Source organism: Geotrypetes seraphini, chromosome 11 (assembly GCF_902459505.1).
Source record: "Geotrypetes seraphini chromosome 11, aGeoSer1.1, whole genome shotgun sequence".
NCBI classification, from domain to species: Eukaryota; Metazoa; Chordata; class Amphibia; order Gymnophiona; family Dermophiidae; genus Geotrypetes; species Geotrypetes seraphini.
The window spans coordinates 47,814,365-47,840,911 of NC_047094.1; the positions used below are offsets into that span (position 1 = coordinate 47,814,365).

Consider the following 26,547-nt stretch of genomic DNA (forward strand, 5'->3'; position numbering starts at 1 on the left):
GGCTGGACCTTAGGTAAACACACTTGTAGCCCCATCCCGCTTATTTCTTTTCTGACCAGTAACTCCCTTCCTCATATTTCACCTCTCAGAAGCAGCAGAGAAAACGACACAGCTTAGCTATAAGCAGGGATAGTTTGTTGGAGGGAGCACGGGGACCGGACAAGCACATGCTTCCTATGAAGTGGCTTAATGGTTAGAGCTGTAACCCTATCCTGTGTGGTGGGGAACCTAAGGCACCGATTCAAGGGCTAGAATTGACAGATTGCAAACAGCACCCTGACTGGACCCACCCCTTCCCATCTCAGTGGAGAGAGGCCTTGCTCCTAAAAGGTGGAGGACGTCCCAGCTCAGCCAATGTGATCCCGGGGGGGGGGGGGGAGGCTGGCCCGGAGGGAGGGGATAGTCTCTCACATAGCGCGCGCCGCTGCCCTTCTGCAGCACAAAGCTATGCGCTCGGGAGGGACCAGGGGGCGTAGAAGTGCTCTGAACCCCCCATTTGTTTTATTTTACTTTTGAACTACCGAACGAGGCGGGAGCTTGAAGGAAAAAAAAAAAAAGAGCAGAAAAGAACTTTGCCTTCGGTGTGCCTATGAGCGAAAGCAGCCAGCCCGCCGCGCTGCATGACTGAGAAGGGAGCCTGCTGGGGCTCTGCGCGCGAGAGACGGGAGAGCATCCTGCTGGGCTGTGTGCAAAAGAGAGGAGCGCCCCCGCCAGGCTTGGCTAAGAGTGAGGAGAGGAGCGCGCGGGGAAGGCAGGATGGCGGAGCTGTCAGTCAAGGATCACCTGGAGGGCATTCTCTCGGATTTCGAAGGTAATGCGCACAACCCTCGGTTCGGTTTTGGGGGGGGGTAAAGGACTTCTAACATTGCCAGGGTTTTAACTTCTTCAAGCTCGGGCTTGGCTAGTTGCCTTTTGAACAGGTGATAGGACAGGTTTCCTCTGCCGTGCCAGGTAGCGGCTTACCTCAGTCCTTCTAAGCAGTGCCCTGACCTGAACTTCACTGGGAAGATTCCCCCCCCCCCCCAAACACTCTTAACAGTGGTTTTATCAGAGGCTACTTTTCCCACGTCCTTCCGTGGCTGCCCACTTCGAGTCACCCCTTTTCGTTAAACTGGAGTTCGTTGTCGCCGGTGGCTGCTAATAAAGTGCAGTTACTTACCTGTAGCGTAGATTCTCCGTGGACAGCGGGATAGTCAGCCACCCATATGTGGCTGACTCATCCTGCTTGTCCTAGGAAAGCCAAACTAAACTAAACTAAACCTTAGGTTTATATACCGCACCATCTCCGCAGTCGTAGAGCTCGGCACAGTTTACAGAAGTTGTGATGGAGGGTTAAGGATTAAGTGTAAAGAAGGTTTAGATGGGTGTAAAATACCGGAGAGGGAGGAAGTGTTACATTTTTTTTTTGAGAATAGCCAAGTTTTCAGAGGTTTACAGGAAAAGTTGGAGGGAGCTTGAGTTTCGGAGTGATGTTGCTCTGGGTATGAAAAGACAGAAGGCCTTGGTGGAGAGTGGGGACCCTTCCCCCCCCCCAAAAAAAAAAAAAAAAAAAAAGTTTTGGGTGCTAATGCTGGGTTTATCCCCTTACTCTCATTATCTCTATGATTCCCATAGCCTTTGCCGCCGCCCCTTCCTGACTAGGCTAACTGCATACAGATGCTGCTCATTAAAGAGGAAATACAGAGATAATAATAATACTATGTGTGTGTTTTTATGGGGTGCTTTTATCAGAAGCACCTGGCTTGCTCAAAATAATCAAAATAGAGCAAAAGCCTGGCGGAAAAGAGTTGGGCTTAGACAAACACGCATTGTGTTTCACTGTTAAGGTAATGTCTCCCACTGGATTAGGTTTGTGCATACCGCCAGAGGGGTGAGCGTTCCTAAATCGGGTTATGTTCAGGATGATCCCAGTCTTTCAAGCCTAATGCTAGTGCTGACCTTAACACTTACATTGTCTCAGAAGGGCTTGGGGAGATGCCCCTCCCCCCCCATACTCTCCGGATGTAATATTTATAGGTAACCTTTTTAAACCCTATGCATTTAAAATGTTTGGGACAAGTGGCGGGGCATTTTTGATATGATGTCTAAGTCTGATTTTGGATGTTTTGTGACATACTTTCCAAAAATCAGGTAGAAATATAGAAACATGTTGGCAGATATAGGCTAAATGGCCCATCCATTCTGCCCATCAGCAGCATCCATTATTATCTCCTCCTCTCCCACGCTTTCTTGAGTTCAGACAGTCTTTGTCTCCACCACCTCTACTGGGAAACTAATCCACGCACAGGGCAGGATTAATTCGTCGAGGGGCCCTTAGGCACACAAGTACACTGGGCCCCCTACCCTGCCCCACCATGCGATCGGGCAGAAACAGGAAGCTGCGTCAGAGGGAAGCTTTGGGCAAGCGACACCGCTTGCATAATTACAGTTCCCGTTGCCTTCTGTACCCGCGTTGCTTGCTTGTCTTACTTTCCGTCGATGGGGGGAGCTGCGTTGCCGATTGGGGTGGGGCCCACGTTGCCGATCGATGCTGGAGGGGCCCATCGCTGTTTGAAAAAAAAAAAAAACAATGTTGAAGCCCTCCTTCATTGGGCCCCCCTGACCATTTCGGGTCCTAGGCACGTGCCTACTTGGCCTATTGGTTAATCCTGCCCTGTCCACGCATCTACCAACCTTTCTGTAAAAAAGTATTTCCTTAGATTACTTTTGAGCCTATCATCTCTTAACTTCATCTTATGCCCTCTCATTCTGGAGCTTCTTCTCAAATGAAAGAGACTTGCCTCATGCACATTTATACCACGTAGGTTTTTTTTGTTTTTTTTTTAATTCAGAGAATTTTATTGATTTTCATAAGAAAGAACATAATACCAACAGTTGAAATGCTTCCAAAAGGGAAGCACATAATAACGTCTATCATATCTCCCTTCGCTTGCCTTTCCTCTAAAGTAGAGAAAATGGTAATTTTTGAAACTGCTAAATCTTATTTTTTTTTCAAAAATGACCTTTTTAGATGTGTTCGCCCTTAATACGTTTATCTTTTTTGACCATTTTCCAAAAAAATGTCTAAATGAAAAAGGCACAAAACAAGCCAGTTGAATATAGGAGAGGCCAGCATTTTTAGTAGATTGGCCACATAGTCATGCCAACAGAACAGTGGGGCGCCCTAGGGGGCATCACAATGAATGTCACATAAGGGTTCCCAGGTACACATCTCACCATAAACACTTTACATGGTTTGGGAAAGCCCTCCAAAACTTCCCCAAAGCCTACTGGATCCATCTTGGCTACTTCAATAGCCCTTATATGTCAGTGCAGCAGGGTTTGGGTGGGTTTTGATGGGATCACACTTTCCACCACATGTTTACTAGTTAGAGTGGGAAATAGGCCTGGGGCCCCTTCTTGGAGTCCACTGCACTGAGCTACCAGGCTACTCCAGACACCTGCTTGCTGCTCTAATAGGATTGGCTATAACATCTGCAGCTGTCATACAGGCATGTATGTACTGTTTCCTTCGCATCATTGGGGAGGGGGATAGGAGGGGGGTCAGTAACCTACTGGGGGAGTGTGGGGGCATCTGTTCATTTTGTCACCTTTTAGGCCCTTATTCATTTTCAAAGCAGGTCTAGCTGCAAACATTTCAAATTGTGCCCTGGATGTTTTGTAAAATGTTTATCACTGCAAAACATCCAGGTCCTAAGCCCGCTCTAGTCCCACCCTACCCATGCCTCTAACACACCCCCTTGGCATTTAGGCAAACTGGAGATGAACAGCATAGGAAACCATCCAGAAAATAGGTTTTGTAAATAGCTATTTGTACGTTTTGGCAATTTAACCGTCCAAGTGCCATTTTATGCCATTTTTCGGACATAGTTCAGACATATTTCTGTTATGAAAATGAGACCCATAGTATTTCTGTATGGGTAACGTCTCTGTTTAATTTTGCATGATAGGAATGAACCTCAACCCTACACTGGGATATGCTGGAGATTCTCAGTCTCTGGGATTCACTGCTACTTTGTTTCTAGTTTAAATGTGATTGATTCTGTCTTAGATGCTATGAAGAGTACATAAAGTAGTCTGTATGGGTTTTACCAAGCATTTGCAATGTAATGAACATATGAAAACGTGAGATAGGCACATGGAATCTCTTGGAGAGAGGAAGAGATAATGGTTACTGCAGATGGGCCTTTTGGCCTTTATCTGCCATCATGTTTCTATGATGAACTTGCTACCACAGGTTTCCTGGAATTTATTTGCATAGGCTATATTTAGTTATTTTATTATTTTTATGAGGGATCTTCAAAATCAGGGGTGTCCAGCCTTTTGGCTTCCCTGGGCTGCATTGGCCGAAAAAAATTTTCGGGGGCCGCACAAATGTGTAAACGCTGTAGCAAGGCAGAGGAGGGAGCCGGCACGATGGTAAACACCCGGAGGCAGCAGAGGAAAACACTGCGTTTCCCTCGACCGGGGCCGCACAAAATATTTCACCGGGCCGCAGGCTGGACACCCCTGTTCAAAATGTTTCCACACTTTAAAAAAAAAATTTTAAAACACTATTAATATCACTTTTTCACATAATCACCTTGTTATGTGATACGTTTTTCCCATGACATTCTATGACTTGCCCTCTTACCACTTCTCGTGCCCCAACCATTTCCGTCAAATTTGGTTTGGGAGCTATAGATATAGTGGAAAGTACATTCATTGTGTTATTGCTCCTGTATTGTCATTTGACATCTGGTACTTTCACTACATTTGAGTTTATGGAATGTTGTTTTGTTCCCCAAAATTTCAATAAAAATTTTGAACTAAAAAAAAAAAAAAAGAAAGTGCGGAAACCTTTTGAAGAACCCTTGTATATTGTGTGTTTATCTTGCTCTCTCTGTTGGAATAAAGCGGATCATTAATAATAAACTACAACCATTTAGGAAGATCTTTAAGTACCAAGGAATGCAGTTGCAGACCAAGAAAAAGTGGTACAATGATACATAAATATTTCCCGTCGTTTTGGGTGTCATAGGCTTGATCAGAAAGAGAATTTCCAGACACACACAGATAAGATGTAATGTTTATAGGCAACATAAGAACTTTAGAGGGAAGTTTTCTTTGATACAAGGCAAGTTTTATAGCCACTGTTAGTAGTAACTTTACATAAGAGATGAAACCATACTCCCACATACCTTGGTTTAAGGTTGAGAAGAGAGATTCATTCCTGTCATAATATGTACAAAACTGACCTGTTCTTGCCAAACATTTTCAACATTAGGATGAAATCAAAAAATCACATTAAGAACAGCAAGTGCATTTTTTTACCCAGAGAGATTATGCAGCTTTGAAACTTGTTTGGAAGACTTTTTGACCTGGGTTGGAGGGGGGAGGGGGGGCGAGGTTTGAAGTTCTAGCTTCTCATACCTGACCTGTCCTTGCCACTTTCTAAAATTAATGATCCCATTTGTGGATTGCTCTCTTGCTTTTCCTGTACGTTGGGATGGCCACTGTTGGAACCAGGAACTTTAGGGGGCAAACATGTATAATAGATTAAAAAAATCTATATCCACATAGCACAACCTCAAGAGTATAGGATAACAAGTCCAAGTGTTACTCTTAAGGGAGAAAAGACACTGAGGTCATTGGTAGATCATTTAAAGTAAAAAAGTAAAAAAATATATACCCATGGCGCTTTAAATGATCTACCAATGATGAGGCACCACATAAACCTCCCGCTTAACAAAATTATTATAGCGGTGGAGTGGTGGGGCTGAGGTATTTCAGAAAAGCTCTCTTTTGAGTACAAATATTCCAACTTAAAGTGACCTTTGTGGCACCCCTGTGACACAGGTCTTTCTGCACACTAAGGCTACTTTTGCCATGGCTGGAAAATGGCTGTTTTCCACATTTTCTGAATTAATGGCTAATTTTGCCATTAGCACACAACCTTAAATAAAAACAAACAACACCCCAGCAACAACTTACCATGTGAGCCACTACTACCACTTATTTTGTAGGTGATAAGGGTCCCCATCCTAGCAATGGTTCACACTCAGATTAGTGTTGTCATACCCACTCTGCACCTTCTAACACACCCCCTTCCAGGAAAACAAAAAAAATAGTGAGTAGTGTGTGCATGCAACTTGACACATTTACCACAGGCCACGAGTGCACATCTGGCAATAAGCCTTTTTAATGTGTCGTAAGAGTGTGCTAGCGCTTACTGCAATTTAGTAAAAGGGGCTCCTTTGTGCTTTGAGTCGCTCTTTCTTTTCTCGTGATACTTCTTTCCCACTAAAGTTGGTAAATTGCTATCCTTTTTTAATCAAACTATGTAGCTGTTCACAAACAATTAATCAGAGGGGAGAGAACTGTCTATAAATGCTAGATTAGATTAGTGCTCTTCCCTCCAGAGGTAGCTGGCAATAACAACTGGCCCGGCTATACTAGGGTGAACAGAATTGTGTTTTTTTTTTAGGGGAAATGGGGAAGGAGGGGGCTGTTTAGCAGTTAGCTGTTTTTCGAATTGCAAAGGCCTTTTTAATGTCCATCTGGTATTAACTTTTTTTTTTTTTTCCCCTCCCCTCCTGGCCCCAGACTTCTGGTGGTGGTGTGTGGGTTTTTGGTTTTGTTTTTTTTTTTTCTTTTCTTTTAATCTGATATAGCAGCTCAAGTCATGGATTCTTTGGTAATGAGAGGCTGGTGAAGTACAGGCTGGGTCAGTCTTCCAGGCGGAGGATAGCTGTGGCTCAGCCTGTCACTGGAGGCAGCTCTGCTAATTAAGAAAGAGCCAGGCCCAGTCTTTTAAAGCTCATTTGCACTGAGAAGAAAATGCTGTCTGCAGCACGAAAAATATAGTTTAACAAAATCCTACAATAACCAAGTGTGTGTTTAAAAAAAAAAAAGAAGAGGCAGAAAAAAAAACTTTAGACAAACAGATCTTAAGGTTAACATAGTAAATGACAGCAGATAAAAACCTGTGTGGTACATTCAGTCTGCATTCACTTTGGATTCAAACAATGTCTTACTTGCAATTCACCACATATTAGCATCTCCACGTATTCACCATTATAGGACCCTTAGGGACCCCTGAAGAAGACTCTTTGTCAAAACGTGGACTGTGTTGGGTCCTGCGTCCCTAGTGAACTAGGACCTTTAAAGTGTTCATGTGGATTATTTTACTTTTATGTGGATGATTTATTGTACCTTTGGAACTTTTGACATTTTTCAAATAAAGTCCATTTAAGGAACATCGTCATTCCACAGAGTTTCTTTTGGTTACATCCAGTCTGCCCAACAGGCAGTACCCCCCTACTGGCAGTAATAGGAGGCTCAGGGCCATGTCTGGAGGACATCTGCGCAGATGTCGATGTGATGATATCGCGCATGATGTCATCACGTTGACGTCAGCATTTCTGGATGCCCTCCAGCTGCAGTCCCAAGATTAGTGTGCCAAGATTGGTTTTAACTTGCTAAGTTCCAGTATAAGATGTCTTCCCCTCCCCCGAGATAGATAAGACCTGTACTTAGACTATTTGAATGTGGTATAAAGTACGCATAATTGCTCCAGATCCTTCTTGCCGAATATGGGATGAAGACCTTAGAACTCTGTCTGGCAGTCCCATTGCTGGAGTTGCCGTCAAAGCTAATTCCAGTCCCTCCTGACCCATTTTGACATATACGTGACATAGACCGTAGAAGTTCATCCAGCAACATTTATTTTTTAAAAACTTATATTCCGCTTAAAACTTGAGTGGGTTCCATAGCAAACATACTTAATAAAAACCAATATTTAAACACTGAACACATTAATTTTAATCATTCTATAATCGCCTAAAAATCAATATTCCTTATCCATTAAAAAAAAAAAGTCCTGCTGCTGAGTTTCCATTTAAGCACCACTCCTGTGCATCATAAATGAAGTTAGTTTTTGATCTGTTGAGTTTTATATCAATTCTATCCTCTTTCTATTTAGGGATCCGCTGTGTCTATCCCATGCATTTTTTTTAACTCTGTCACTGTTTTTGTCTCCATCATCTCTACAGGGAGGGCATGCCAGGCAATCACCGCCCTCTCTATGAAGAAGTATTTCCTGCTGTTACTCCTAAGTCTATCACATCGCAACTTCATATTATGTCCTCTAGTTTTACTGCTTCTCAGTTTCTGAAATGGATTAGTAATTTAAACATCTGTATCATCTTCTTATCCCTTCTTTCCTCCAAGGTATACATACAATGTATTCAAGTCACTTCTCATATGTCTCTTGGTGCAATCCCAATATAATTTTTGTTACCTCCCTTTGGACCACTTCAAGTCTTCTTGCATCTTTAGCAAGCTATAGCCTCCAGAACTACTATTAATTATTTCTATAGCGCTACCAGGCACACTCAGTGCTGTAGAGAGTCACAAAGAAGAAGAAAATAGTTCCTGCTCAAAAGAGCTTACAATCTAAACAGCCAAGACAGACAAATAGGATGTGATGGATACAGTTAAGGGAATGGATAATCAGCAGGTTGGGTTGGAGGGCAGAGCAGTAGGGTTAAGGATTGATGGCTATATCAAAAAGTGTGCTTTCATAACTGAACACAATCTTCTAAACGGGGCCTCGCCACTGACTCAAACAGGGGTATCAACTCTTTTTCTGCTGGTGATTTCTCTCTGTGCAGCCAAGCATCCTTCTGGTCACGGCCACTGTTTTGTCTCATAGTGTCTCTTTCACAGCATTGAGATCCTCGATCTTGCCAAGGTTCCCCCCCTCTCTGTCTGTGCATATCAGCTTCTCACCCCCAAGCATATACTGCTCCTTTTGAATTTTTACTCCCCAAATGCATCAATCTGCACTTCACATTACATTTTAACTGCCAGACTATTCTTCTGACATTCACAGATCTCTTCTCATGTTTTCTGTTCCCTCCTGTGGGTCTTCTTTGTTGCAAATCTTCATGTCATCTGCAAAAAGACACTTATATCGCTCACAAATACTGTATATTGAACTGAACGGACCCCAGTACTGATCCCTGATCCTTCGCCTTCCTTTCCTCCAAGCAAACTCCATTCACCACTACTCTGTCATCTGTCCGTCAACCAATTTCTAATCACTTTGGAATGTGGAAAAGAATGCTATGACCTTTTCATGTATAGGAGTAAAACTGTAGAATGGCCTTGTTGGCCAAATTCGGAAATGTGGTGATAGTTCATTCTAGAAACTGCTGAAAATGCAATTATTTGTTGATGCATTTGTTTGAGCATTTGACCTATTGTAAGGTTTGAATCTTTCTGCTTTTATCTGTTCTGACCTGTTTCAATATTTTACGTATGTCATTTTATTGTAAACCGTTTTGGAATAAAACGGTATAGAAATTTTAAAAATAAATAACTGCAGCCCACTAAGTTTACTGATGAGCCTCCTATGAGCCATGTCAAAGGCTTTTCTGAAATCCAGGTAGACTTCTTCTAATATGCATCCTTTATCCAATTCACCAGTCACCCATTCAAAGAAATTGATCAGATTTGTTTGGCACGATTTACACGAATGTTTCTTGTAACCCATTGGATTTCAGGTAATCTGCTATTCTTTTCTTCAGCAGAGCTTCCATTATCTTTCCAGTTACCAAAGTGAGGCTTATCAGCCTATAGTTTCCAACTTCTCTGTTACCACTTTTGTGAAGAGAGACCACAGTCACTCTTCTCCAATCCCATGGAACCTCTCCCATCTTCAAGGATTTATTAAATTCATAAGAGGTCCCGCAAGAACTTCTCCAAATTCCCTCGGTACATTAGGATAGATCTTATCCAGTCTTTTGGCTTTGTCCACTTTTAGTTTTCCCAGTTGTTCATAAACATTTTCTTCAGTGAAAAGAGTGATATCTACTCCATTCCCATATATACCTTTCAGTCAACCATCTCCAGACTTTTCTTCTGTAAACATAGAACCGAAGTATTTGTTTAGCATTATTTGCTTCTTTTTCCTCATAAGAACATAAGCATCGCCTCTGCCGAATCAGACCATAAATCCATCATGCCCAGAAGTCTGCTACCACGGCAGCCCCCCAGGTCAATGACCTGTAAGTGATCTATTACTCTAAAGCATTTTGTACTGTATAGTAACCCTCTAATTGTACCCTTCAATCCCCTTTTCCTTCAGGAATTCGTCCAATCCCATTTTGAAACCCAAAATCGTACTCTGCTTTACCACCTCTTCTGGAAGCGCATTCAAGGTGTCCACCACCCTCTGAGTGAAGAAGAACTTCCTAGCATTTTTCTGAATCTTGTCTCCCTTCAATTTTTTTGAGTGCCCTCTAGTTTTCGTTGCCTCCGCCAGTCTGAAGAATCTGTCCCTCTCTACCTTCTCTATACCCTTCATGATCTTGTAAGTTTCTATCATATCCCCTCTAAGTCTCCGCTTTTCCAGGGAAAAGAGCCCCAGCTTCTCCAGCCTCTCAGCATATGAAAGGTTTTCCATGCCCTTTATCATTTTTGTTGCTCTTCTCTAGACCCTCTCAAGTATCGCCATATCCTTCTTAAGGTATGGCGACCAGTATTGAATACAGTACTCCAGATGCAGTCGCACCATCGCCCTATACTGCAGGAGGATAACCTCCTTGGTTCTGGTAGTGATACTTTTTTTGATAATGCCGAACATTCTGTTTGCTTTTTTGAGGTCGCTGCGCTTTGTGCCGCCAGTTTCATTGTTTTATCCACCAAAACCCCCAAGTTCTTTTCTAGGTTACCTTCCCGCAAGGGTCAGTGCTGGGACCATGCGTTGCCTGAGGTTGTGGTAAGAGCGGTTAATGTAGCTGGTTTTAAGAAAGGTTTAGACAATTTCCTGGAGGAAAAGTCCATAGTCCTGTTGTTGAGACAGACAGGGGGGAAGTCATTGCTTGCCCTGGATCAGTAGCATGGAATGTTGCTACTATTTGGGTTTTTATCAGGTACTTGTGACCTGGATTGGCAACTATGGAAACAGGATACTGAGCTAGATGAATCATTGGTCTGACCCAGTATGGCTATTTTTTATGTTCTTATGAATGTAAGTGGCCTTGTGGTTTGGGTTCTGCTTTTACTCTCCCAAAGGGCCAGCATAAGGATGATCTATTTGTAATGGGAATAGTGAAGATGGACCATTGACCATTCTTATGTTCTTATGAAGGCAACGCTGCAAATTCTAATAACAAGAGAGACAGGAGTAAAGATAAAGTTTAAGATCCCCTGTTTGCTTGTTTTTTGAACCATTTTTGTGTCTGTTCTGTCTTTTGGGAAGTTTATTCAAGGAAGCTGTAACACTTTATATGGAAAAATAGTCCTAGTTCTGTTGCCCCTGCTCCTGCCTCTCCATGGCCCCTTGATCTAAAATGGACTTTCTGTTAAAGATTGTGCCTTTTCTTCTTTTGTCTATTGTTTTCAAGTAATGTGCATTTTGCAGACTCTTGAACTGTGAAAATAAACACATTTGATGAAATTTTGATTTAGTGAAATGTTTAGCAGATTCTTAATATGAATCGGTGGAATGTTAGCCCCTTAGCTCTTATGATTTTGTTTTGATCTTTTTTTTTTTAACATATAAGATCAGTCAGTTAACAAGAGAGAGAGCGAGCAGGGAGTGAAGGAGAGAGCAGGGAGTGATGCCTGAAGTAAAACAGATGTTTGCACAGGGGAAGGAGAAGGGCAGAAAGATGGTGCAGTGTGTGTTCCTGAGGAGAGATATGAAGCATTGAATAAGGGAAAAACCAGTCCTTAACTCTCCTACATGGAATTTTTTTTTTTTTTGCATTGGAGGAAGAAGGTCCCAGCTAATGGGAGGAGAAGGTTACAGACTTGAATCTGGACCAGCACATCTCAAAGGAGGAAAATCTTTCTAGTAACTACCCACTCCAGCCTCTCTTTCTACCTCTAGCTTGCGCACAAACATGCAATCTCGCACAACCTTCATCTTTAAAACACTTGGGAGAAAAGTTCTGGAATTTATCAGTAGTTTTCCTTAGGACATGACAACTTGACCCTTGGCTACTTCTCCGAATGACCCTCGAAACTGTAGATCCCTATTGGCATCTGAATAGGTACAGTTTCTAGCTGGTTCCATCTAATCAGGATAAGTCGATCCAGCCTGGTTTTATACCACTGAATACACAAATGAGTCCCTTCTATTCTAGAATTAGTTAATTTATTTGATATTTTTTTAACAATTATTGTCAAGTCAAAGTGGTTAATAAAAGCTAAAATGAACAGGGGGAAAGAACAAGACTATAGACAAACTGGAACAAAAGGATATTCAGGGACGGGTTAAGTTACTATAATTATAAAGGGAGAGGGAAAAAAAATAAACAAGGAAAACACGTTCCACACACAGAAGGAAGAGAAGCTTATCAGATCCTGCTAAGGTGTGTGTTCAAAACTTTCACCCTCCCTCCCCCCCATAATATTTGGATGGGTATAGCTAGATCACTAGGGCTATATTAAACCATTTTTAGTTGGGGAGTACTTTAGGAGGGTAAAAGAGGGCAACATCAGTCCACATTTTAACTTAAGAAATGCACAGTGACTGATCTCCTTTTTGTCAGGGGAGTCGTTCCCTAAAATTTATTCCCCATATTTGTTCCCACAGTGTTTGTAAAATATGCAGAAATAAAACATTGGCAGCAATTTCCAATAAAAGAAATCTTCCTAGTTAACCAGAACAGAAACACAAACGATGGTGACTATAAGCACTATGTGTGAAGGCCACATAGGGACCTTTTTTGTGTCTTTAAAAGCTGTGCAAAATCAGCAGAAATAGTGATTAAAAGAGAGAGCATAAATCTGCACTTATACACTTCTCCCTCTGTATTCGCTGTGATAGGGGATTAACAAAACTGCAAATACAGAAAAACTGTGAATAACTTTTTCATGTTATTCGCTATTTTCTATTTAAAAACCATTGTGAATATGATGAAACCGCAAACAACATGGTGGTAGACCTGGCCTGTTGCTGAAGGAGAGGCAAAACACGGTGAAGAAAGTGCTGGGAATCAGCGATTTTCTCTGTAAACGCTTGGAATCAGTAATTTCTCTATGCAAGCTGATGTAATTTGGGGGGGGGGGAGGAGCCAGTAAGCAAAAAACCGTGAATAATCGAAACAGCGAATGCTGAAACAGCGAATACGGAGGGAGAAGTGTACAGTATTTGTAAAATATGCATGTAAATCTCAACTCCATTCCTAAGATCACCTCATGTAGATCATAAAATGGGCAGGAATGTTCTTTGCAGGGCTGTGGAGTCGATATACAAAACCTTCTGACTCCTTTATTTATGGTAGCTCTACTTCGACTCTTTTATGTATCTACTGTATATAGGAGTTCACGAGGGCAGGGACAGAGCTCACGGGGATGGAGACAAACATTGTCCCCATGTCATTCTCTAGGTGCCACTTTCACTAATATAAATATCATAAAATATATTACATTTTGTAAACATCAAAGAACTTTGATATCAAAAATGTATTCTAAAAACAAAACATCAAATTATTTTCTGTGAAATAAGAAATTTAAGCATTAAGTAATGTTTGCATAACATATAATTTAATTCCATTAGAGTCAGGGTTGGAGATGGCACATTTTCACCGACTCTGATTCCGACTCCACAACCCTGGTTCTTTGCATCTGCTTTCTACCCATTACCCCGGGGCAATATCGGTTCTTTTCCACATATAAAATAGGGTTTATCCAAGAAGTACTAGTGAGTAAGGGAAAAGATGGTAAAAGAGGAAGAGAGTAGTATGTAGCAGAATTTGAGTTGAATTTTATGCTTTTTCCTTCGTTCTTTTATACGAGTGAGCTCCAGTTTTGCGTGTAACCCCAGCTCATGCTTTCCTTGTGGCATTTCCCTTCCCCGTGCCATGTTATATTGACAGAAATCTCATATGTAAACTATGATGGCACCAGACAAGAGGAATTTGACTTGTGCAAAAACTCAGCTGGAGACCTAGGGGAGGGGGCAAAGGGTGGGGAAGTCAAGGGTCACAAACTGGAGACCAGCTGCTAGCAGCTTTTGAAGACTAAATTTGTCACAAATTATTTTTAGAGAAGCCTCTGGTTCAGTAAGAGACAAGGGGCTAAGGACAAGAAAAAAGACAGAATGAGCGGACATAACAAAAGAGGGGAGAATGAAAGCAAAAGAGGGAGCTTTCAAAAGAATGAAGGCGAAACAGTGTGTTGGCGCTTTTCGAAGAGTGCTTAAAAATGGTGTTTTATGGGCTAAGCAGGTCAGATCAAACTGCAATAAATGAAAATGCTACAGGGAACACAGTTCCGTGTATATATAATAGCAGAAGCCCTTTGTAAGTCTGTCTGTGCTCGCCTTCCCACACTGATCAGAGAACTAATTTTCATCTTTCTATTCTGCTTAATCAAATAGCTCAAAGTGGATGACAAAAGATCACGGGATCATAAAATAAAATCAAACCTAAAATGTAGAATTTGAGAAGCCAATGAATGACTAAAGATAAGATTAGTAAAATCGGGCATAAGCGTTGCCTCTGCCGGGTCAGGCCAGGAGTCCATCGTGCCCAGCAGTCCTCATAAAGAAGATAATTCACCCTTAAAATTTCCTAGACAACCAAGTTTTCAAAAAGCACAGTGGAAATGTATACGGTTGACTATACGTTAGAAACGGAAATATTTGTTTACCTGAGCTATTCAAAAAAGCAAAGATATCGGAGATGCGCATTTCCAAAAGCTAAGAGAGAAAATCAGACTTCCCACAAAAGAATAGACAAGAATATAAAAATCCCTCGTAATCCTGGAGGAAAAAGGGAAGAGAGCAGTACGGAAACATAGGGCTCCTTTTACGAAGGTGCGCTAGCGTTTTTAGCACACGCAGCAGATTAGTGCGCGCTAACCTTCAACACTTAACGGCTGTGATCTTTACTATTGTTCTAGCAGGAGCCATGTTGCAAAAAAAACAACAAAAAAACACTTCAGCGTGAGAGCCAAAATCATTGCTGGACAAAGAGGTGGCACATGGTGAGGTCCTCCAATAATATATTTCATATTCTCATCCTACTCCAGCATCCCTCCCCATCCAATTCTCATATTCCTGGTTGCTTTCCCTAACTCTCAGCCCTTCTCTTTCTCCAGTCCTGCCCAATTCCCAGTCTTGCCCCTAAAGGCAGAGTGTGTAAAGTTCCTCAGTTTTTTTTTATTTTATGAAAGTATCACTGATGCCCTCAACCAATACACCCTTTGACCTCTCACCTCTGACCCAGCAGGCTGTTCTTTAATCATGAGGATTTTAGTTTTCGTGCCTTGCAGGTATGTTATATTTTCTTAGCAGTCATTGTTTGCAGCAGGCAAGAGAGATTTAATTTGGGTGGGGATTGAGGAGGTCAGTAAATATCCCTCATGCAAATAATTAATGGGAGTTGAGCCCTGATACTGCCATGAAAAGAATAATCTGAATTTTCCTTTAGAATATTTCTTGTCACTGAGAGAGAGGTAGAATATGCCGGGACAATGACCACCCTCTGCCTATAGAGTCCACATGAGATTCTTTGCCACAAGTTCTCCGTGAGCTCTGGAAGTCCAGCAAGGATCACAGTTTGAAACCTAAGAGATTACATGTTTAATGGGAAAACATATTCTAGCAGCCCAGGGCATAGGAGCAAACACTCACACCAAGCCACTGTGTTTGGGCTGTCTGCAGCCAAAGAACAAGCATCCAGCTGAAGGAGCTGAGTTGAGATCAGGAGATGGCTGCAGAGTTTTACTAAGAGCCAAGAACAAGGATTTAGCAATTAAACCTGAGGAATGCCAGGGAGCCAAACCAAGAAACACACACAGTTTGTGAAATATGTCCCTTCTCCCCACCTCCAATTTTGTTGGTGATCTCCTAACACCTCTTCCTGCAGCTGCTGTTACCTTTATAGGCTCACATAGCCCAGTGCCCATTTCTATCTCCTGTGGGATATAATGGGGAATAATAATTTAAATTTTTTTGAGGAAATGGAACAATGCTACTCTCCATTCCAAGTTTTTATTATTTATTTGATATACTACCCATCATAATAATCGGAGTGGTTTGCAATCTCTGACCATAGCCCCTCTCAATACCAGAGCTGCCAAGAGAAAGTAAGTTTTAAAATGGAGGTTTCCCGTTCATGAAATTTATTCTTCCACAACCTCATTTCCTTTCCCCATCCTTCTAACGAAATACCTTATTTATCCCTGTGACTGCAAGGTTGGAAGAAAAGAGCAGATACCCAAAACTGTGGGAAAAAGGAACCTGAACTTATGGCTACATGATGCTGGTTTCTGATAGGAGTCATTGCTCAGGAAAAGGATCTAGGTGTCATTGTTGAGGAAATGTTGAAACCCTCAGTTCAATATACGGTGGCAGTAGCTAAGAAAGCAAATAGAATGTTAGGAATTATCAGGGAAGGGATTGAAAACCAAAGATGAAAATGTTATAATGTCCTTATTGCTCTGTGATATGGCCGCAACTTGAATACTATGTGCAGTCCTGGTCACCATATCTCAAAAACTATATAGCAGAATTAGAAAAGGTACATAGAAGGGTGACAAAAATGATAAAAGGTTTGGGATAACTTCCCTGTGAGGACAGGCTAAAGCAGGTATGGCTCTTTAGCTTGGAGAACAGACAGCTCAGGGGTGATATGATAGAGGTCTATAAAATATTGAGTGGAGTAGAAAGGGTAGATGTGAATTGCCTGTTCACTCTCTTTTTCCAAAAATACTAGGACTAGGGGCATTTGATGAGGTAGTAGATTTAAAACAAAGCAGAGAAAATATTTCTTCACACAATGTGTAATTAAACTCTGGAATTAGTTGCCAGAGAATGTAGTGAAACCAGTTAGCTTAGAAGGGTTTAAAAAAGGCTTGGATAATTTCCTAAAAGATAAGTCCATAGGCCATTATTGAGATGGCTTGGGGAAATCCACTGCTTATTCCTAGGATAAGCAGCATAAAATCTGTTTCTATTTGGAATCTTGCTAGGTACTTGGGACTTGGGATGGCTGCTGTTAGAAACAGGATACTGGGCTTGATGGACCTTCGGTCTGTCCCACTATGACAATTCGTATGTTCTTATGACCCTATTTGCTGTTAATACTCTAGTTGTAGAGATATCTCCCTTGGTTATATATTTGTAATAGGTTTATAAACCCTGCACATCATAGTAGAGGGACTGGAAGACCTTCTGGTTTTTAATCAAATTTAGAATAATTTTACAAGCATAATACTTGCTAAAAAAATACAGAAAAAGTATTTGCAATTAAATGAGGAAAACAATTGTAAAAACTCTCTACAATTCCTGTACAGTAATTAAAGCCCACAATAAGGGGGGCAGGAAAATCCATTAAGAGCCCCAACTTAGAAATAATAAAGAGAAATGAGGAAAATGTTTTCCCTCTGTATACGTATTTGAAGATGTCCAGAAGCACTATTGGAGGTAGGTTATCGGCAGGAAACGTAGGGTTTTTTTTTTTCTAACTGATAAATGCCAACTGTGATGGACCAAAAAATACATATTTCACATACTTATGGGTTCCTTTTACAAAGCTATGGTAACAATTCTCCCGTGGCACATGCACCAAAGTCCATTTAAGTCCTATGGGCTTCGGGGCATTTGCCACAGGAGAATCACTACTGCAGCTTGGTAAAAGGAGCCATATGTACCAAGACTTAAGAATGTTGTTATGCCCCTGTATTGCTCCATGGTGCGATCTCATCTGGAATATTGCTTTCAATTCTGGTCTCCTTATCTCTAGAAAGATATAGTGACGCTAGAAAAGGTTCAAAGAAGAGTGACCAAGATGATAAAGGGAATGGAACTCCTCTCGTAAGAGGAAGAACTAAAAAAGTTAGGGCTCTTCAGCTTGGAAAAGAGAAGGCTGAGGGGAGATATGATTGAAGTCTACAAAATCCTGAGTGAAGTAGAAGGGGTACAGGTGGATCTTTCTTTTTTTTTTTTACTACATCAAAAAGTGCAAAGACTAGGGGGACACTCGAAGTTACAGGGAAATACTTTTAAAACCAATAGGAGGAAATATTTTTTCACTCGGAGAATATAGTTAAGCTTTAGAACATATTACCAGAAGTTGTGGTAAGAGTGGATAGCATAGCTGGTTTTATGAAAGGTTTGGACAATTTCCTGGAGGAAAAGTCCATAGTCTGTTATTGAGAAAGACATGGGGGAAGCCACTGCTTGCCCTGGATTGGTAGCATGGCATATTGCTACTCCTTGGGTTTTGACCAGGTACTAGTGACCTGGATTGGCCACTGTGAGAACAGGCTACTGGGCTTGATGGACCATTGGTCTGACCCAGTAAGGCTTTTCTTATGTTTTTACACACATTTTACTTAAACTTCAAAAGAAATGATGCTGTAGGGCAAGCAGTGCTACCCAACCCAGTCCTCGCAACACACCAAACTAGTCTGGGTTTCAGGATATGCATACGAGAGGTTTGCATACCAAGGAGACAGTGCATGCAAATCTGCCTCATGCATATTCATTCAGGCTATCATGAAAACCTGACTGAATGGGTATATGCCACAAGCACTGCTGTAGGCCTCTAATCAAAAATAAGTTTCCTCCTACTCTGGGTAGCCTTTGCTACATCATGAAATACAAATAAATGAGTACTGCAAAATAACACATGCCTATATTTAAAATATGATCACAGTTAGACTCGGAGGGAAAATTTAAACCATAGTAGCCAAGGAACATTCTTCTCTGGGGAGATCTAAATTGAGAGATGTATGTCTAAACTATCCACGGAAATTAATGATGTTTCAATATGTTCCATAGTCACCATCTTGTTCTTAGTCGATGGAACAGAGTAAATATGAAACCACAGGAGGCAAAACTACTGTAGGCCAAGTTTAAAATCTTTACTATATATTTAACATTTCTCAGAGATATATGGCGATTTTGAAAATTAATACAGTGAAAATTTCCATTTCTAGACAAATTTTCCAATGCTTCTAGTTTCCTTGGAGATGATTTATCTTAAATTGGAGTAGCCCATCTTGCTTCAGCTTTTTTTAAAAAATTTTAAATGTGTTTGCAGTTTCAAATTGCAAGCCAAAATTGTTTCCTCGTGACAGGACACTACAGTTGTCATCTTAGAAGTTTTCTCTCCCAAACAATTAAGCTGGGCTGAAACAGCCTTCCCCAAAATTGGCTGATGATTAACAAAAACATTCCCAATGAGATTTCTCCAGATGAACTTCAGATATATCGGCAGTGGAAAAAGAAGAGACAGCTAACAGTTAAAGATAAAGATGAAACTGACTAACGCTGACATTGTAACAACTCCCAAAGCTGCAAGGTCTTTTGTGGAGAGTTCAATGCCAGCATGTTCTACAAGCACCATGATGCATGCTTCCAGAACAAACCCATTACCAAGGCAGAAGAGTCAGCGGACAGTGTTCTCTCCTCAGGGGAACCTCACACTTGCTCCAACTGACAAATCTCACAGTGGCTGATTCCCCAAAGTCGAACATGATCTGAAGCTATGACAAACAAATTAATCATGCCCCTTTTGCGGTAAGGGCAATGTTTCTTATCTATGCTTATAAAAGAAAAATAAGCTGGAAAGCATAAAAGTGCACCACACTAGAAATTCACCTTCTTTCTCTAACCCCTCCCCTTCTTTGCCATCAAAGTTCTAAAGAATGCATGAACATTTTATCATGAATGCTTTGCTAGGTACCATAAGAACATAAGACTTGCCTCTGTCGGGTCAGACCGGAGGTCCATCGTGCCCGGCAGTCTGCTCACGCGACGGCCCCTCAGGTCCAGGACCTGATAGTGCTCGTACCCTAAAACTCACATATACTTTTCAATTTTGTCCTGTAGAGTAACCTTCTATCTATACCCTGCAATCCCCTTCGCTTCCAGGAAGTTATCCAGTCCCTTTTTAAAACCCAGTATTGTACTCTGTCCTATTACCTCCTTTGGAAGCGTGTTCCAGGTGTCCACCACCCTCTGAGTGAAGAAAAACTTCCTTGCATTCGTTTTGAATGTAATGTAATGTAATTTATTTCTTATATACCGCTAAATCCGTTAGGTTCGAAGCGGTGTACAGAGAAATATATATTAAAGAATACAATAAAATAAGATAAAACAAAGAATAGGTACTTGGAATTCCCTTACTGTCCCAATCCGTCCCCTCTCAGTTTTTCCGAGTGACCTCTTGTTTTTGTTGTCCCTGCTAGTCTGAAGAATCTGTCCCTCTCCACCCTCTCTATGCCTCTCATGATTTTATATGTCTGTATCATGTCTCCTCTCAGTCTTCGCTTTTCCAGGGTAAAGAGCCCCAGTTTGTCTAACCTTTTGGCATATGAAAGGTTCTCCATTCCTTTTATCATCCTAGTTGCTCTCCTCTGGACCCTCTCAAGTATCGCCGTATCTTTCTTAAGGTACGGTGACCAGTATTGGACGCAGTATTCCAGATGTGGTCCACCATTGCTCGATACAATGGCAGGATAACTTCCTTCGTTCTGGTAGTGATACCTTTTTTGATAATGCCCAGCATTCTGTTCACTTTCTTTGAGGCCGCTGCACATTGCGCCGCTGGCTTCATTGTTGTATCCACCAAAACCCCCAGGTCTTTTTCTAGGGTGCCTTTCCCCATCACCTTCCCTCCCATCGTATAGCTGTACATGGGGTTCCCTTTCCCCATGTGCAAGACCTTACATTTCTCCACATTGAAGCTCATCTGCCATCTTTTTGCCCACTCACACAGTTTGTTCAGGTCGCTCTGCAGTTCTTTGCATTCCTCAACAGTTTTGACCCTGTTGGAGAGTTTTGTATCGTCCGCGAACTTGATAACTTCGCACTTTGTGCCCGTTTTCAGATCGTTAATGAATATATTGAACAGCAGCGGTCCCAGCACTGACCCTTGCGGGACACCACTCGTGACCCCTTTCCAGTCAGAGTAGTGTCCTTTCACTACTACCCTCTGCTTCCTATCCGCCAGCCAATTTTGGATCCATCTGTGGATGTCCCCTTCCACCCCGTGGTTCCACAGTTTCTTCAGCAGGTGCTCATGGGGTACCTTGTCGAAGGCTTTTTGGAAATCCAGATAAACTTTGTCAATGGGGTTACCTTGGTCCAAATGTTTGCTTATCCCCTCAAAGAAATGTAGTAGATTCGTTTGGCACGATCGTCCTTTATAGAAACCGTGCTGGCTTGTTCTCATCAGTTTATTTTTTTCTATATGCTCATTGACACCTTCCCTGATCAGTGATTCGACCATCTTCCCGGGAACATGCTAAGGCTGCTGATGGGGTGGTCTTATTCTTCCATGTCAAGAGTTGTGAATAGGTCTGAGGTCAAAAGCTAGGATTCTTGGATAAAGAGAGAAATTCACACACTGTGAAGAGGAAGGTGGCCAAATGCTTATTGAGGGGGAGGGGTGGATAAAGCAATAATGGAAAAACTACCGTATTTTCACGCATATAACGCGCGCGTTATACACGATTTTACAAACCGTGCATAACCTTGCGCGTTATACGCGTGAGCGCGTTTTACAATTTTTTTTTTCCAATCCGATCGGCATCCCCCCTGCGAACCGGCATCCTCCCCCCCCGCTCGCATCAACCCCCCTCCCCCGCGATCCTACATCCCCCCAGCACCAAACATCTCTTACCCGATTGGGCACCGGCACCAGCACCAATGCACAGGACGTGCCAGTGCCCGAAGATCCTCCCTCGTTGTTTTGGGCTGGGCTGGGCTGGGCGGTGCGATGCAGGAGAGATAATCCTTCTTCCTGCGCTGGGCTGAACTAGGCTTTGAGCATTTGCACATGCTCAAAGCCTTCTGGTCTCGCTCTCTCCGAGATTCTCGATCTCGGAGAGAGCGAGACCAGAAGGCTTTGAGCATGCGCAAATGCTCAAAGCCTAGTTCAGCCCGGCGCAGGAAGAAGGATTATCTCTCCTGCATCGCACCGCCCAGCCCAGCCCAGCCCAAACCAACGAGGGAGGATCTTCGGGCACTGGCACGTCCTGTGCATTGGTGCTGGTGCCGGTGCCCAATCGGGTAAGAGATGTTTGGTGCTGGGGGGATGTAGGATCGCGGGGGAGGGGGGTGACGCGAGCGAGGGGGGAGGATGCTGGTTCGCAGGGGGGATGCCAGATCGGATTGAAAAAAAAAGTTGTAAAACGCGGGTAAGCGAGCGGGGGGGGGGGAGGATGCCGGTTCAGAGTAAGCGGGAGGAGTTTTTAGCATGCGCGGTATACGCGTGTGCGCGCTATATTAAATTTTTTAAACATAAATTTGTGTTCCCCGCGCGCTATACCCGTGTGCGCGTTTTACACGGGTGCGCGTTATATGCGTGAAAATACGGTACACTTGGGGCCCAGATCATTAAGCTTTGGAATGAGGGGGCATAGGATGAAGGTGAAAAGACTCAGAAATAACCTGAGGAAATATGCCTTTGTGGAAAGTGTGGTGAATTCTTGAACAGCCTCCCAGTGGATGTGGTAGAAACGAAACATATATCTGAATACAAGAAAGCTTGGGACAACTCGTACATAGGATGAGAGTGGAAGAAGGATCTGACTGAAAATAGGAGGAAATGTTATAAGGAATGGCAGGTCAAGTGCAAGGTGCAGATAAGGAAGGCAAATAGAGAATTGGAAAAGGTACAGAGAAGGGCGACAAATATGATAAAAGGGATGGGACAACTTCCATGTGAGGAAAAAGCTAATGCAGTAGGGCTCTTCAGCCTGGAAAGAGGAGGCTCAGGGGGAGGTATGATAGAGGTCTGTAAAATCTTGAGTGGAGTGGAGCGAGGTAGATATGAGTTACTTGTTTACTTTTTCCAAAAATACTAGGAAGCAAATGAAGCTATTAAGTAATAGATTTAAAACTGGAGAAAATATTTCTTTACTTAACATGTAATTAAACTCTTGAATTCATTGCCAGAGTATGTTAGAGTTTAAAAAATGTTAGGATAACTTTCTAAAAGAAGTCCATAAGCCATTATTAAGATGGATTTTGGAAAATCCACTGCTTATTCCTAGGATAGGCAGCATAAAATCAGTTTTACTCTTGGAATCTGTTAGAAATTGGATACTGGTCTTGAAGGACCTGCTCCCTGTCTCAGTATGGCAGCTCTTATCTCTAAAGAAGAGGAATGAATAGTAGACTGCAAGGATGGGCCAGCTGAATAGGGCCAATGTTCTTTATCTGCCTTCATTTTTCTCTGTTTATACGTTTTTCACTCCATAGAGAGAAGAGGGGTACATGAAAACTCTGGGGCCCCCTTTTATCAAGCTGCATTAGGGTTTTTTTAATCATCAGCAGCTGCTGTAAAAGCTCCGACATTCATAGGAGTTCCATAGGAGCTTTTACTGCAGTGGCCAGCAATTTAAAAAAAACAAAACCCTTACCACAGCTTCATAAAGGGGGCCTTTATTAGCTAGTTTCCATAGTTTTTGCCCATTGATTTAAACTTGAACTTTCTATCAGAGACAGAAAATCGTCATAGCATCTAGAAGGCAAAGCAGGACCTAGTTCAGTCTTTGTTCCCACCCACCCTTAGCACAGCTAACTAGAACATGGGGAAGTCGCTGCATGCTCTGGATTTGGGTTTCTGCCAAGCATTTGTCAAATATTTGTGACCTGGATTGACCGCTGCAGGCTAGATGGACCATTGATTTGGTCCAGTATAGCTATTCTTATGTTCTTGGAGGTAAGCTGGGAGAACTGCCTCGGTGCAAATCTAGGATCGGCTCTATGATGATTATTGCAGTCCTTAGCTGATGCTTTCATAACTATATTTTGATCCTACAGGGACAAATAGAGGGGAAACACCTAGAGTGCCTGATAAAATTACCTGGTTGTAAACATAGTGGATATGTTGCAGTATATCAAGAATTGTAATAATGCGAGGGGCCGCTGAAAAGTTGTCAGCCCAACCACCAAAGTTGGGGCAGTCTCCATTGAGGGCTATACACTTCATAGAAAGCTGCAAAAAGATGATCAAAATAAGAGTAGTTATAAATAATTATATGAGGAAAGAGAAATGTTTGTTCTCCATCTTTAGCTCAATAACTGAAGAGCATGCAGAGGCTGGACTGGGTAACGCTAGTCTAAGGATAGGATAGGCCCTCGGTGAGATAATAATCTAAACTCGGTGTTGCTCTTTGGCCAGATGAGTCCGCGTATCAACAAGACATCTCCCCATCCTTCCCCCTAGAGCTGAACACACCACCCATGCACCATGATAAGGCCTGCAGCCTGACTTCCCTCTCACCTGGGAAATTGTACCTGCACCTCCTTTGCCCACAGCATTATATCCTCCTCATCCCCCCCCTCTCCCCGATGCCTTATAAATAAGAGGGAATAGAGACATCCCATGGAGAAGATATGAAAGTGAAGTTAAGAATGCTTGGAAAGATGTGCATGTGACAGCTAATAATAATAACAACAGTTTATATACCGCAGGACCGTGAAGTTCTATGCGGTTTACAATTATTAAAAGATGCTACAGATTGAGTAGAGTTAAAGTTAAGGGTTAGTGATAGCAATTCTAGAGATCAGTTGTTGTGGACTAAGATTGTATAGGTCAGTTGCCTAGATACTTCAAGAACAGATATGTTTTTAGGTGTTTCCTAAATTTCCCATAAGTAGTATGCTTAAGCAGTTGTTCCAAATCTTTACCCCATAATGCTGCTTGATGTGAGAAAAGATGTTGATGACTTTTGAATTTACATCCTCTAACTGGTGGGGAAACAAAATTTCAGATGTGATCTTCTCTTATGTCTGTTGGTTGTGAAAGAGAAAAGGTCAGTTATATATTTAGGAGCAAAACTGTATAGTACCTTAAAGCAAAAACATGCAAACTTGCGCTTCATACGTGCCTCCATTGGCAGCCAGTGTAGAAGTTGGTAGGAAGGTATGACATGATTAAACTTCTTCAACCTACAAAGTAGCCTGACCGCTGCATTTTGTACCAGTTGGAATCGCCACATATTCTTCTGGGAAATTGCCAAATAGGCGATGTTACAGTAATCAAGTTGGCTCAGTATAAGGGATTGTACCAGAATTCTAAATGATGAAACATCAAAGTATGCTCTAATGGACCGAAGCTTCAGAGGGTGTGAAAACTCTTTCTAGCCAAGGAATCCATCTGGTCTTTCATGGTCAGCTAGTATTTGGAGAGGCATTGATAGGTGGGGAGGGGTACAAAGCATATAGGAGAGGAGCCATGAAGAACAATGTGTGATGTGACAGGAAGCTAGCAAAGAGAATCAAGTGAAGGAACTACATGTACGTGTTGATAAGTGAAATACTAAACATACTGTATATCTGGATTCACTGGTGACTTCAGAGAAAGGGCCATAGAGAGATTAAGACCAAGAAGCAAGCAGTTTGTCATGAATTTGCTGCATCACTATATAAGCAGTAAAGGAAAGCCATGGCCAACAAAGTTTAGCAATAGAAAGACTTTGTGTTGGAAGTGACGAGGAAGGAAGGGAAGTAAGGAAAGGGAAATACTTTTAAAACCAATAGGAGGAAATATTTTTTCACTCAGAGAATAGTTAAGCTCTGGAACGCGTTGCCAGAGGTTGTGGTAAAAGCAGATAGCGTAGCTGGTTTTATGAAAGGTTTGGACAAATTCCTGAAGGAAAAGTCCATAGTTTGTTATTAAAACATGAGGGAAACCTCTGCTTGCTCTGGATTGCTCTATTCAACATACAAAAGTATGGAAGGTCTCAAAACATTTTCAAAGTAAACAATAACTTATATATGGGATTCTGCCCATCTACTGCGGATCCTGGAGGAAATGAGGGATGTTAGGAAGGTCACATTTTTTGTGACTCTAGATGTTTCTTCCCTCTACACCTGTATCCCTCAGGAGGCCGCGTTGGAAGTCATTCAGGAGGTTCTTACACGGAAAGATTTGGGTCGTTTTAATCTGGATTGGCTGATGAAGCTTGCCCGTTTGGTGATAAACCAGAATTTTTTCTGGTATGAGGGAGAGTTCTACAATCAAATACAGGGTGTCACGATGGGAGCGACGCTGGCACCCTCAGTGGCAAGTCTTTATGTAGAAAAATTTGAGCAACAGCTAGTATATCCTGCTTTAAATTTCCAACATGTCCTTCTGTGGAAAAGATATTTAGATGATATTCTGATCTTTTGGGACGGATCTGAATCCGAATTGCAAATATTTTTGGGTTGGCTTAACTCCCTGAACCCTCATCTATCTTTTACCATGACCCACCATTCAGAAAATATTCCTTTTTTGGATATACGGATAATGAGAGATGAAAACCATCAGCTATATACAACTCTCTATAGGAAAGAAGTGGATAAAAATCATTTTCTCCACTTCTCTAGTTTTCATCCGTATTTCCTGAAATTCAATATCCCTGTTAGCCAATTCTTGCGAATTCGAAAATTATGCTCTTTTCAGGATGAGTTTGAGAAGCAGTCTATGATATTAAGTGAGCGTTTTTATAAAAGGGGCTATCCTAAAAAAGCTATCCGTAGAGCTTACTTAAGGGCTAAATATGCTCAACGGGCCCTTTTACTTACGGATAAGAATGAAC

The 26,547-nt window shown here is 42.0% G+C and overlaps 1 protein-coding gene across 3 annotated transcripts in view; it reads left to right on the forward strand.

Moving 5' to 3' along the window:
- Window positions 1–408: 408 nt before the first annotated feature.
- Window positions 409–26,547, forward strand: part of SEPTIN12 (septin 12) — a 198,127-nt gene continuing 171,988 nt past the window's right edge. For 2 of the 3 annotated variants that reach the window (XM_033963188.1, XM_033963189.1), the window contains exon 1: window positions 409–811. In XM_033963188.1, coding sequence (XP_033819079.1) covers window positions 757–811 — 55 coding nt within the window. In that variant the 5' untranslated portion in view covers window positions 409–756. The remainder of the gene's footprint in view (window positions 812–26,547) is intronic. The other variant, XM_033963187.1, reaches the window with a different exon arrangement.